The sequence below is a fragment of the Olea europaea genome, chromosome 16 (assembly GCF_002742605.1).
Source record: "Olea europaea var. sylvestris chromosome 16, O_europaea_v1, whole genome shotgun sequence".
Classification (NCBI taxonomy): Eukaryota; Viridiplantae; Streptophyta; class Magnoliopsida; order Lamiales; family Oleaceae; genus Olea; species Olea europaea.
The window spans coordinates 13628191-13642957 of record NC_036252.1 but is presented as its reverse complement, the minus strand read 5'-3'; the positions used below and the strand labels follow the sequence as shown (position 1 = coordinate 13642957).

Below are 14767 nucleotides of genomic sequence, written 5' to 3'. Positions count from 1 at the left end.
ACAACCAAAAAAAAATCAAAAAAATCATCTATCTTTTGGTGTTCGTTTGACTTTGTTTTATATGAAAATTGCCTATTAAAGTGAAAAAATTTTACAATAATTCTTAAAATTTGTTTCCATTGCCAACAAAAAATTAAAAAAAAAAACAATAGGGTGGAAAACCAAGAAAATACCATTTCCCAAGACAAGCAAGAAAATCGAATTCCATGGAAAATAAAACGTATCAAACACACAAAATCGGAAAAAGGTGGAATTCAAATTCCATTTTCCATGGAATTCGAACCAATCAAACATGCCTTAGTGAAAATAAAATATGAAGAAAAATAAATATACACCGAATAAAGTAAACTTAAATGTTAAAGATAAATAGATTGTTGGGGTATTTAAAAATTTTTACTTTTTAAATTTATATATATGATTGGAGTATTTAAAAAATTTTACACATTGAATTTATAGATAGTAACTAAATAGCAGTATATGCTCTTTAAAGTAGAAAATGTCTCGGAGAACTCCCTCTTGTTTGAGCTCCATTTTTTGAAAATTCATTTTTAAAGTTTATTTTAAAATTACATATTCTCTCAATAAAATAATTTTATATGTAAACCTAAAAGTATCTCATGGTTTTTAATCACATATACTCTAGAAAATCACATTGTTCTAAAAGACGCATATTGACGACGCTTAGGCATTACCAATGCGCAATGCAATGCGAAAATGCCAACCCCAGTGGCTTGATTCCTTATTTAGTAATCAACAACAATCATTGATCTCTAATGAGCGCCTAGGCACAGTTATTCTAGCATAGTTATCTTTTTTTTAAATCTTCTTTTTTTTTTACAATTCTTCTTAATTAAAACTTAAATGTTGATTTTTTCACTTTGTCGATTTTAAATTCAAAATAGTCGCTTGAAGTATTGAACAAAAGAAATCTTTCAAAAGTTCCTGTTTATTTACTATTTACATTTGGAACTTATCTTTTTGTTAAGAACTTTGAAAAATGTATAATTTTTTTTATAAATTTGTTTTAGATATTTGGCACGTATTATTTTTAATTATTAAACGATTTTTCAATTAATTAAAAATTAAAATAATATTAAAATAATAAACGAATTTTTATATTTTTTTAAGCCTTTGCCTTGCCTAAGTTCGCCTAACCCATAGATTTGCCACCACGCATCACCATTGTTACGCCTTGTAGAACACTGAAAAATTATTGATACAAATTTTATTCTCACCAAAAAAAATAAAAACAAATAATAAATAATTTTAAAAAATTAAAAAACCCTTTAATATAGATGTCAAACAAATCCTCAAGTTAGATCATTCTTTCGCCTATAAAATATAGATAAATTAAATTTTCAAGTATTCAATTTCATCCTACCTATAGAGCCTGCAGTTTCTCTGTATACAGATTTGTCTCTCTCTCTCTCTTAGGTTTTACGAAATCGGTCCGATTGAAATTCTCGGCGATGTCTTCGACAAGGATGATTGTGCTTAAGAGTTCAGACGGTGAGATTTTCGAGGTCGAGGAAGTGGTGGCGCTAGAATCAGAGACGATAAAGCATATGATTGAAGCCGACTGCGCTGATACTAGTATTCCTCTTCCAAACGTTACATCCAAGATCTTGGCGAAGGTAATTGAATACTGCAAGCGCCATGTTGAGGCGGTGGCGGCAAAGCCCGCCGAGGGAGTGTTGGTTGCAGCTGACAAGATGACCGACGAGGAGCTGAAGGCGTTTGATGCTGATTTCGTGAAAGTTGATCAGGGCACCCTGTTTGATCTTATCTTGGTGGCAACTCTTTTCTATTCTTGTCTCTCTAGATTGTTTGGCTATCTTACCTCGATTTCGCTGTTTTTTCCGATTTGCCCACCCTTTTTACTTGTTCATCTCTATGTTTATTGTTTCACATGAGCCTTTTTAATTCTACCATGTTGCCGTTTTACTTTAATCATTCATGGGTCTGTTTTGTTTGCTTTTATTTCTTCGATAACTTGTTTATTGCCTGTTTTAATGGTTTCTTATTCTAGATGCATTTTTCACATGATTATCAATGCTCTATTTTTAATCGTTTATGTCGTCTGTTCTTTCAATTATTGGTATAAACCTGTCTATTTCTTTTATAATTTTGCATTAATTTCACATAATTGCTGCAATATTTGCAATCAATTTTTACATGTTTCTCCTCATGGTGTTGTATATGGATACCAGATAGAATAGCTTTTATCATATGGATCTCTGTTCTGTTGTTAGTTTGTCTATATAAAGCAGTAGTTGAGGGTTATCCATTTCTTTCCCTTCTTTCTGGGTTGTAGATCAATACAGACGGCTTGTTTGCTTGAATAATGTTTGTAGTATTGGTGAAATTTTGGTATGAGGTGGGCTTCATTTAATTATTATATATTCTTATTTTTATTTGAAGGCTTATAATATAAAGCCTTTGGGAAGAGTAACTGGAATCAAACTATTTTTGTTCTGTTAAAATTTTTATTTTACTGTGGATCGGGTGGTTTGAAGATAACAGCAATCTTCCTGCATCAAAAGTCAGAACTGGAGATGCATAATGTAACTTTCTTTTGGAAGGGTTGAAAACATGTTCTTCTTTTGTTCTTGTAATCTTGCTCACAAATTTTCATCTGTTTGTTTTTGCATAGAAGATAATCTATTCATTTCTCTGTTGGCATTCTTGTGTTTTTAATGCTTTTTCTGTATGATTCACAGTTCTTTTCTCTAGCTACTACTAACTAGTGACATCACATTTTCAGGCAGCAAACTATCTGAACATAAAGAGTCTGCTCGACCTCACATGTCAGACTGTGGCCGACATGATAAAAGGAAAGACTCCGGAGGAAATCCGCAAGACTTTCAATATTAAGAATGACTTCACCCCGGAGGAGGAAGAGGAAGTTCGCAGGGAAAATGCTTGGGCGTTTGAGTGATATGCCTCTGCAAATTAAGTTTCAGTACCTAATAGAGTATGCTATATTATGGTAGGTTTTACTAAGAGTCGTCCAGTAAATTCTTGGTATCATGTTATGAAGAGATCCAACTCTTTGTTGAAATTTGTTTCCCAGTGTTAAACCTTTATGCTTCTATGACACTGGTACTTGGTGTTCCTTTTAAATGCTATATCTTTTACATCTTCATTATTTTCCCTTGATTATCGTTTAACCTAATTATGGAGTTTGACTGTTGAGAATATGTGATTGCAAACTCTGTGAATGTGGTTGATGGGGTTGTTCGTTGCTTGGTTGAAAGTCAGGTTCTGTTTGTGTTGGCACATTTGGAGCTGGAATACGATGTGCAGTTCGAAAATTCTCGAGGGCCTTAGATTTGCAGGCATTGAATATGTTGATCAGGTTTTTTTACAGACCTGCAAGGCTTATGCATTGGATAGCCACACTTGCAAGTCCAGATTCAAGGCATTGAATTGGGTAGCCACACTGGCAAGTGTAGATGTGACTGTTAAAAGTCCTAGGAATTTGAAAAAGTGATTGAAATAGATGATGACTAGTGTGTGCATGTTTTTGGCAGTTGGAAATGCTGTTCATATGAGAATAGTTTGGCTTTTTTCTTTGTTCGACATTTCAGTTCAACTCTGATTGAACTTTCTGGACTAGAGTTTGATCTTGGTTCACTCGCAGTTCGTTAATGCCTGGGCAGGATTTGAAAACAGCATTGAAAACTTTGTTATAATTTCTGTTTCAACCTTTTGGGGTGATGGGTCAGTTGGGAAACCTGAAAAGAAGGGGAAAAGCCATTGTCGCAACACATTTGGACTGTCGAAGGCAAGTTAAAGGCATGGTTAGAATGCTGAATCGGACATGTCCGTGCCATCGAAGAACTCGGAGCTAGCTTTGATGAGCCAACAAAATATAGTTTGCAACTGTCAAAGGCAAGTTAAAGGCATGTTTAGGATGCTGGATGGAACAATAATGTTGTCTTTCTTCAATTATATCCGTGCATCGAAGAACTCGGAGCTAGCTTTGATGAGCCAACAAATTATAGTTTGCAAAATCCGACTTTTTAAGACGTATGTCAATCATACAGCAAAACATCACACAAACGGATCATAGAGGTTTCGAGGGTGCTGACATTGGAGAGGGATCAGTGGATGTATGGGGACGGAGAGGAGGATTTCAGTTTACGAAGAGAAGTCAAGATCCTATTTATGGAGAATCATTCGGCACAATTACAAATGCAATTGGCTGTGGCTCGGGCTGAGAAGATGCGACAAGATCCTCTTAGTTTGCAGCCTCAGATGGTAGAACATGAAAATTGCCTTGTTTTTTCTAATAATAACTTGGATTAGAACCTCAAGTTTGCCGTTGATACCTCCAAGGATGAGTTTGTCTCGAAGAGAGATGAGTGGTGGGAAATGGAAAGAATCAGTTAGGTCGAGTATGGTGTTTTTTGCTGCTACCTTTTCTTTATGGTGTTTTTTGCTGCTACCTTTTCTTTCTTGTTTCTAGTTATAGAATAGCACGTGGACTTGTTCTTAGTGTTTCTCGTTTGATCTCTACTTTGAATTATGGTGGATCCTTGATGGACATTAATAAAGTCTATAATTGCACGAAAATAAAAAAATTAGATAATACGCAGTTGTGACTTATGATTAAGCAATCCTATTTGTAATAGTCAATAGGATTTAACATGGAGTGTAAGTTACAATTTCAATAAATAATATACACTATTATATAAGTAGCACAAGCTTGCAATTAAAAATAATTACAATTTGAAAAAAGAAAAAGAAAAAAGATACAATATTAAGAATAAGATGGTGTACGTTTCAATATCGTAATTTATTGAATGCAGTCCTTGTCAAAAATACACATAATCGTAAGTTGCCAAAATAAGTTAGGACCTTCATTCTTTAGACCTCAAAATTAGGTCAGGCTGGCTCATAGGTAAGGATTGGATCCGTGTGTTTCCATCCCTGAGAAACCTAACCTAATTCAAATATAGTTTTGCTAGACGGATAGGGCCACGTTGGTTCTGTGTGCCCAGGGCGTCGATTTGATGCCACGTCGCCCGCCGTTCAAAAGGGTCGCGATCAGCTTTTTTGATTCAAATATATAGGAAAAATTAGGCTAGGCCCTGAATTTAAACTTTTGTTTTGAAAAATCCTGTATTCGTCATTTTTTTATGACTTATCCTATTTTTTTAAAACTTAATTAGCTTAATATTAATGTTCTAAAAAGCGTAATATGTGGCGGTGTGTGGATGTCAAGCTACGGATTAGACGAACTTAGACAAGACATAAGTTTAAAAAAGCATAAAAAAGATGTTTTCTTATTTTAATATTATTTTAATTTTCACCAATCGAAAGATCATTTAAATTAAAAATAATACCTAGTAAACATCTAAAACAGATTTATAGCACCTTTATATATTTTTTAAAATTTCTAACAAAAAGATAAGTTTCAAACGTAAATACTAAATAGTAAATAAATATAAATTTTTAGGAATTTTCCTTTGTTCAAGGCTTCAAATGGTTGTTTTGAGCTTAGGGCAGACGAAGTGAAGAATCGGCCATTAAATTTTAAATTAAAAGAACTGTAGAAAAATTTAATGCGTGCATAATCACACCTAGGCATGTATTAATAGTCAACGATTCCCATTGATTGTTAAATAAAGCTTGAAGTGGCTTCATGTTTTCATCAAGCATCGCGCTTAGATGTACCCTTGGTGCCATCTAAACGCGCTTTTTAGAACACTATTTAATATACATGAAATTTTAATAATTAACTATAACATTTATCTTTCACCAAAATGTGAATAAATTCCTAAATTAACGCATTTAGTCCGTACCATAGCAACTTCTGTAACAAACATACTATTCCGCAATTGAAACTATAATCATATCACCTAACATTATTTTAATTGCAATCGAATCACTTCATTTGGCACTCTGAGTAGATGTAAATGTATTAAAACATCATAATTGTCTGGTTAAATTGAATGTTTGCAGCTGTGTCCATCCTAGTCACGTAACCCGTATATTTAAAACATCATTTCCATTACAATCAGGAATGGATCCAGGATTAGATCCAAAATCAAGCTATAAAATTTCAAATCGAGCTGCTACGAGGGAAAAAAATTTCGCCACAAAAAAACAATGAAAAATACCTTAAAAAAAAGTTCTTGGGCCTGAGTGGGAGGGACAACCCCCCACCCCCCAAATCCATCTCTGATTTCGATGTCAATTGAACAACCAGTAAAGTGAACTTAAGAGTTCTTATTATCGTTTCCACAATGACATCTATTTAATAATTAACCAATTTCTATTTTTAATAAAGCAAACTTTGGTGGCAAAGTTTTTGTTAAAATTAATATTAACTAAGGACAATAAAAGTAATTAAATGATCAAATATAATGGTTAACATATTATGACTCCCGATTCCACCGTAAATATCACCTTTAATTTTGTCTCTCGAGTTTGATTTTTGAACGATCATATTCATTAATTAAATTAATTTACCTCTCTCAAATTCAAATTAATTCTATTGACTATAGATGTTACGGCTCTAATTCATATTTAAAATAAATGGAGTTTATCTACAAATCCCTAGACGTACCACGACAATTAGCCTTTAATTAAACAATGCTCTATACCCTTCTAATCACCAATGATAAGGACCCACTACCTCTTAGAATATTAGCAAGAATTGATTATTGTTTAACTCGCCGTGCTTGGAAAGGAACATCCTCTTGTATTATTCTCACGTTCACTAGAAAATGATAGTGCTTCTTTAACAAAGAAATAATATAAAAAGAAAGCGTAACCGAAAATTATGGGATGGCGAGCCTAGTTCATATGTTAGCCTTTATTTAATTTAGTTAAAAAAATTTGATAAAAACGTAAGTCAATGACTGTTCAATTATTATTATTGTTTTTTTCAAGGCAGAAGATGCCTATTTTTGTAATTCATAACTTTTATTAATTTTTCAACTACACGTTTCATCGACTTGTATCAAAATTTACTCAAGAAACTGATTTTAGCAAACCCGAATAGGGGCTTAATGCTTGCAACTTCTGACTTGAAATCATTTTGAGTTGATGCTAAGAATGATATGTTTGAAACTGATTTTATTCTTGAAACAGCTATTTCAATTTCAATCTTTTTTGTGAGATATGTTTGACAGAAAAAGAATTGTTTGCATTTTTGTCTTGAATGATATTCATATGTGATGAGAATTTGTCAACAGATGAATCCAAGAACAGTACAAATTAAGGATAAGATAATGCTGACAATGCAATTTCAATTGTCCATTTTGTTCATCAATCTCTCTTCTTACATGCTATTGAATATTCCATGTGCTAATAATGTCTATTCATCCTGGGGGTTTACTAGGATATATTTGGTATTTTCTCATTTCTTAAAATTATGTAATTGTTGGGCTATTCGATTGCATCAACAAAGTAAACATGATAGCGATTGAATAAGTTAAAATTTCACGAGTAAATCAATAATAAGGTATTAACATTTTGATTGTTGTGGATCTACTTGCATAAATGTACATATAAATTGAATAGAGTGCTAGTTAAGAACAAATTAATTATGTATTTATTAAGATTAATTTCTTAAAATTATTTTTGGAGATGATTGTTGGGTAGTTAAACTAACAAATTTAAATGACATGGCACCTTAGACTCATCAATTGAGATAGCAAAACAAATGTCACACAAAGTAGAATTAACAAGTCAAATCATTTTTCAACTCGACGCGTATAATTTTAAAGTACATGAATCGTGTTAATGACGATGATAAAAAGTGGAGCAGAAGGGGCCACCTAGTGAAGACTAGAGAATTTACGTCCTAGAAGGAAGGCTTGAGAAGAACCAACCTGATGAGTTTTTGTTGGGTAAGAAGACGAAAATTGGAACGTATAAGATTGAATCGAAAATTGTTATGCAGATCAAAAATAAAAAAAATAAAAAAGTCAGCATGATAAACACCCATCATAGTCTATGATGCATAGAATGATAGAAATATTAGTTATGTAGTAGATACAATAGATCACAATGGCACCACTTAACAAGTTTTGTGCTAATTTAACTAGCGAGATAGTCAATTGAGTATATCACCTCAATAACTTAAGATGTGAGACATTTTAGCTACTCTTATTATATCACATTATCTTTGAATAGTAAAATTGATTTAACAGTGAAGTTTCGACCTCCTCACCTTTTTAGGTTGACTGAACAAGATTATTAAACCTCCTTTTGGCAAATTTATAAATGGCTATAAATAGAAATAACAGTGGATCTCATAAAATGAGTGAATAATATAAGGGTTCGTTTAATTGCAAAAATGAAATTTGGATAGAAAGAAAACGAATTCCAGGAAATTGAATTGTCTAGAAAATTAGAAATTGTTTTCCTAGGAATTCTAAATTATTGTGTTTGATTGGTATAATTTTTCACATGAAATTCGTTGAAATAAAAGTATTTTTTGGTGGTCGTTTGACTTTATTTTACATTAAAAAAATTACGCTACAGTACCAAGAATTGGAATTACACAAAATCCAAGAAAAGAGGTGCGTGAGTGGAGGAACAAGAAAACACTTTGCCAAGAAAATAAATGCTATCAAACAATGCAAAAGTGAAAGTTGGAAAATCAATTCCTAGTTCCATGGAAAAAAAATGGTTAATCAAACATGCCCTAAGAGTAATGGCAATTAATATGTGATGACCGAATATATATATCCAAACAGAGACAAATTAATATTACATTTCAACATTAATAACACAAGTTATTTAGAAGAACGTTTCAAGTAAAATGTAATTTGTGAAAACCATTTTTTTATTTTAAATTAAAAACATTGTCATAGAGTCCAATTTTATAAAATTTATTTTGTAAATTCTATATATATTTTTTAGAATAAAACCCCATGTACACCATGTATACTCCCCTCACATGAGGGGAAGAACCCACATCCAATTAATGCGCAGGCCTTGCCCTCGTATGAGAGGGCTGTACACCGAGTGTAGCATTTCCGATTCTTTTATGTTATTGATACATACATTATTCAAGAAAGATTACACAATATGTACTCTCCAAGTATAAGACAAATATTTTGAAAATATCTTATATTGTTTCATGCGTCATATATTTTCATAAAATAGAACATAATAAAATAAGAAAGGGACGAAACATAAAATAAAATAAAATAAATTTAAAACAGTGAGGGGCTAATTAGATTGACTATTCGAAAGGTAGGGTCAGGCATTTAACGTGCGCTTAGGTGTAGCTTCACTCACAGCCACATACGGGTAGGAGTAGGAGTGGGCGTGGGTTAGGTTGGGTTGGTTTTTACCCCAACTCTAACCCAACCCAACATGGTCGGTTTGATCAAAAACCAACCCAACCCAATCTATGAAAATATTAAAACCCAACCCAATCAAGTGTCGGTCGGGTTGGGTTGGGTTGGTCGGTTTAAACAAAGTTTAATTTATTACCATAGTCCATAATATGTTTAAACAAAACTAACACCAACACGTCATCCAAATATCTGGAATACAATTAATATTTAATACAACGTACAACCATGCAAATAAAAGTTCGCCCAAATACAATTAATTTGGTTATCCTTTGTCAAAAAACTTGAAAATTAATAAACGTGTGGCAACTACATAACTAATTCATCGGACACTGCATCTGAAAAGCAGTATGGGAAATACCAGCAAGTCGCAACTCAGTTTTTGTCAATTTTTCTTGGCTGCAGATAGTTGAATAGCCCTGAATTCGAATTGGGATGACTGGTATCAAAATTCAATTAAGACAGTTATCAAATCACAGTTGCATTGCTTATTCTGCAAGTAAAATAGCTTTCTCGGGATCCTCTGTAGGGGTCATGTTAATCCAGTGAAACTCAAGGAGAATCAGTACATAAAGACAATTCAAAATATGGGTCCAGAAATTGCAGCAAGATTGAAAAGATGAGCTTAATGAAATCACTGCCTCATATTATAACAAGAAAATGAATTTGCACTCCCAACTGCATGAAAAAATGCCTATAAAGGTTGTTAAAAAAATCTCTGCTATTAATCTTTCCTCTCCATTATTAATTTATTATTAGCCTTTCAGATAAAAAGAAAGACCCCCCACTCACCCACCCAACCCAATTAACCCCACCCAACAAGATTAATATATCTCCATTTGACGTTTTTATTTATCAATGGAGATGAGGATCATCAAGTTGCAATGAACAGTCTAAAGAGTTGACGTTTATGTGGTCAAATCAAGTGCATACATATTTGAGTAGTTGAAAAGAAATTTAGTGGTTTTGTCCACAAATTCCAATCCAGGCTAGATGGATTTTGGTTGGCTTACCACATTACAACATAAAGATCACAAAAAGGTATAGAATTTGGTCCTTGCACGAAATTAACTCTAGGCACCAGATCATATGAATTTTCTAGTGGGTCGGTCAACTCGCCCTTATGTTTTGATCATCCATAACCTTATTTTAATTGAATAAAGTTTGAATTTGTCCCCATCCATTTAAATAATAATAATTCAAGAGTCTACACTCATTGTTTTTATTTTTATTTATTTTTTTATTCCTTGTGCATATCTTGTGAGGATTGGTCATATCTTGTGAGGATTGGTTGTGACATCCATGAGCAGACAACTTTAATTGTAAATTTAGATCATATGTTAGACAACTTTAATCAAACTCAGGTTGTTGAGTAATGAGGTGAAGAAAGCTATTTATGTACCTGACACAGGATATGTACCCCATGATCTTGATGAAGAAACAAAAGATAGAGCCTTGCTTTATCATAGTGAAAGACTAGCTATAGCTTATGGGCTTCTCAGTACACCTGCAAGAACCACATTGAGGATCATAAAGAGGTTTCATCATTTCAGGGATGGGAAGTGCTCCTGTGGAGACTTCTGGTAGAACATGAATGTGTCCTGTTATAGGTATTCAGCTGCCCACTTCTTTTAGTCACATATCATGTAATTGCAGTGTTGACAAATAAATACAATATTCTACAGACAAGAATGGGGATTATTTACATTTTCGGTCCTACAAAAGGTTGATTATCACTACACAATTAGACTCAAAACAGCATCCATCTCACAAAGTGTAAGAACTTTTAGCCAAAATATCCTTCAAACATAGTTAGAGCATTTCAAATATGTAATTGCATATTTAGTGATCTCAATTATGTTAATGTATAGCAAAAGTTATTTTGCGATATTAGAGCTCTAGAACTTACATTCTCTAAGCTGGATAGTGTCTTTGCATTTTGCAGCACATGATAAAGTCAAAAAACCATTGTTTGTTGAAGCAAAAGTTTTATTAACCGACCTGTTATCATAAAAAAAAAAAAACTGTACAAGTCAGTTTTACAAAACTTAGAAAACTGATGGAAACATACAAATCATGAAATTATTTACCACCTAATATGCTTACCTGGAAAGTGAAATCTTGTAAAATGAGTGAATCACTTAGCATTGGGCTCTTTGTCATCTTCAGTTGATTTTGAATTGATTGAATCTAAAAGTTCATCCATTTGGTTGTAATACTCAACATCTTCCATGCAAAAACCATCCAAGTTCGAAGAAGCTTTCAACCAATTTTGAGTGCATATTAAGACCTCAACCATCCTAGGACTTAAGGAACTACGGAAAGGATCAAGTATCGTCCTCCAGTACTAAATTCACTCTCTGAAGCAACAGTTGAAACTTGAATTGCCAACACATCTTTGGCCAAATTGGACAAGACACCATACTTATTTCCATTAACCTTCCACCAATCCAAAACTTCAAAATCCGTGTTCTCTATGCTTTCACGAGCATCCAATAAGTATCGTTCAACATCATTTTTTATCTCAATTGAATCCTTCACTGCTTGTTTTTCCAAAAATCTATTAAGGCGAGCATCACTCAATCAGATTGACTTTCAAAGATTTTATAACGTTACTAACAACATCCCCATCCATGTATAGATCACTAAAATAATATTCAACATAATCCATTTTGTACCTTGGGATCAAGGATAGTAGCTATAAGCAACAACAAATTCACATTTTCCATTTTATTCAATACTTGTCGAACTTCTTCTTCATGTTAGCCGACATTTCACCCAACAAAAAATTGTCACTTAATCTCCATTCATCCAATTCGATTACAAGATTACAAATTTCATGTAGATAAGCACAAGCACTAACACGCAATGAATCACTAAAAATCAAAGTCACATCAAAGAAATTTTTAAGAAATTTAACAAACATAGATGCACTTTCCCAGTCTAAACTTGACGGAGGTCCACCCCTCCTTCTACCACTATCATCTTCTCGAAGGTAATACGAATACTGAGCATCCTTCTCTTCTAACCTATAAAAGGCTTTTTCAAATTTCAATGCCATCTCCAACATCAAATAAGTAGAGTTCCACCTAGTTGGAACATCCAAAAACACAATAGACTTACAATCAATCTTCTCTTTCCTTGCACACTCCTTTAATTTTTCATACCTAGAAGGAGAAGATTTCACATATTTGATTGCATTGCGAACATTCACAATGGAGTCATGTGCTTCCCTCAACCCTTCACCAACAATCAAATTGATAATGTGTGCACAACATCTCAAGTGTAAATACTTCCCATCTAGAACACATCCATCACTACCCCAAGCAACTACCTTTCGCCTAAGATAAGAAATGGCCGTGTCATTGGAGCTTACATTATCAACAGTGATTGCAAAAATTTTCTCAATCCCCCAATCATGCAAACAAGTCTCAATCATTTTTCCAATAGTTTCTCCCCTATGATTTGGAACAACATAAAAATTCAAAATACGCTTATTAAGCATCCAATTAGAACCAATGTAGTGTGCTATAGGAGACATGTAATTAACATTCTGAATAGAAGTCCAAGTATCAGTTGTAAGGGAAACCCTTTGAAGGTGAAAAGAAAAGACATATCTCAATTTCAGTTTTTCATCCAAATACAACTGATAAATGTCTCTTACTAGAGTCCTACGAGATGGAGCCTGAAACTGAGGACATGCTACACTACAAAAGAGCCTAAAACCACGAGCTTCAACAAACCTAAAAGGTAGTTCATCCAAAACTATCATTTTAGCACATGCAACTCTACACTCTTCTTTGCTTCGACCAATAGCAATAAGATTGCTCCCTCCACCTTCTTTGTTCTCAAATGATAAGGACTTCTGCTTTTTATCCACCAATCTATCTGGATACTTCTTACATTTATTTGTCAAATGACTACTCAATGTACTAGTACCACACTTCTTAGTGCCACAAGCATAATCCACTCCACAATAATTACACTTACACCTAACATTTGGATCATCCCTTGAGCCTAATAGAGTGAAGTGATCCCAAATAAAAGAAGATAATCTGTTAGTTTTTTTTTTTTTACCCAATGTTGACGGTGCACGTAAAGGAAGACCAGATTGCAAATCAGTATCTTTCAATTGAGCCTGTGTGCCATGTTCTTCCATAACTACCAACACATTCCACAAAAATCATGAATGCACAAAAATAAATATATTAACTTGTGTGCATTATCTTTTTAAGCAGGCAAGTGCAAGACCAAGAAAAAGAGCCCTGGATAAATGTGCAGGTGTGCAGTTAAGTATGAAATAAAGGATAGGTGCAAGATTTGGTTCCCCATTCCTCAAAATCAAAGTTTCAATTCCCTAAGAAAATTTACAAGGGAAGACAGAAAAGGAATAGGGGCAACAAATCACCATAAATACAAACTCGTTTTGTTTAAAAAATAAGTTGAAATTCTGCAGCTGACAAACAGAAGAGAACGAGAATAAAACAATAAGGTCATGCCCTTATTAGAGGCATAGTATCCAGACGCACCCTTATCTTTGCCTTCGTTATTACATGCACCCTGTCAAACTAGTTAGAGAGTTCAACACTGAATTGATGTAGCTCATATACCAGTGGACATTTTTCCAGTAGACAGGAATTTATTAAAAAGCTAATAAGGCACTAAATGGTGGTGCACGAGTAGAAAGGAATGCTATCAACATACGGTCCATCATACTTATTAATAATTGTCCACGCGCATGTTTATGTAGAATAATTTCACTTTTCCCTAAGTTTTGAGCTAAATGTGAAATTGCTTTGGAAGGAGATAGGCATATCCATGCACACATAATTTTTAATTAAAGGTGTACATATTTCATACTGGATTAAAAGAATGAAAATCAATCACTATGAGTATCCTGACCAATGTATTCCTTGAAATTTCAATCAAGCCATCCTCACAAACAAGCAAAAGATAGATTAGCCAACAACTAAAATTGATTGATCCTATTTCCATATAGATAGGCTGCTATAAAACATCCCAGTAAAGCAAACAGAAACATATATTGACAGAGACCAATGTTGTTTGGTTCAAAGATTTTGACTTAACAAAAGAAAAACGACAGAAATAGAGTTTGGAAAATGAAGAAATATACTTACCCCCCTAAGACAAAACGATGACCAGCAGTAGCAAGGAAGAAATTGGATGATGAAATCGCCGTTGATCTGGGTCGGCGACTCGGCGGTGGTAATAGCTAAGACGCCGACGACCCAGACGAGAAGTGAAGTGTTAGAAGTGTCCTTAGAGTTTATATTAGGGCTTTTACATCATTTTTGAGTGTTTTTTTTTAAAGTGGGCAGTTCAGGTCGGTTTTGTTATGTTAACCCACAACCTGAACCGAACCGACCCAATTACTCAACCCATGGACCGACAACCGCCCAAAAAAAAAAAAAAAAAAACAAACC

General features: G+C 33.6%; 1 protein-coding gene across 3 annotated transcripts in view; it reads left to right on the top strand.

The window, feature by feature from the left end:
* Nucleotides 1–1355: 1355 nt before the first annotated feature.
* The window catches only part of LOC111412185 (SKP1-like protein 1A), a 25082-nt gene continuing 11670 nt past the window's right edge, over nt 1356–14767 (top strand). Inside the window, exons 1-2 of one of the 3 annotated variants that reach the window (XM_023042987.1) lie at nt 1356–1790; nt 2765–3123. In XM_023042987.1, coding sequence (XP_022898755.1) covers nt 1470–1790; nt 2765–2938 — 495 coding nt within the window. In that variant the 5' untranslated portion in view covers nt 1356–1469 and the 3' untranslated portion in view covers nt 2939–3123. Of the gene's footprint in view, nt 1791–2764; nt 3124–14767 lie in introns of those variants that run through there. The other 2 variants (XM_023042986.1, XM_023042988.1) reach the window with 2 other exon arrangements.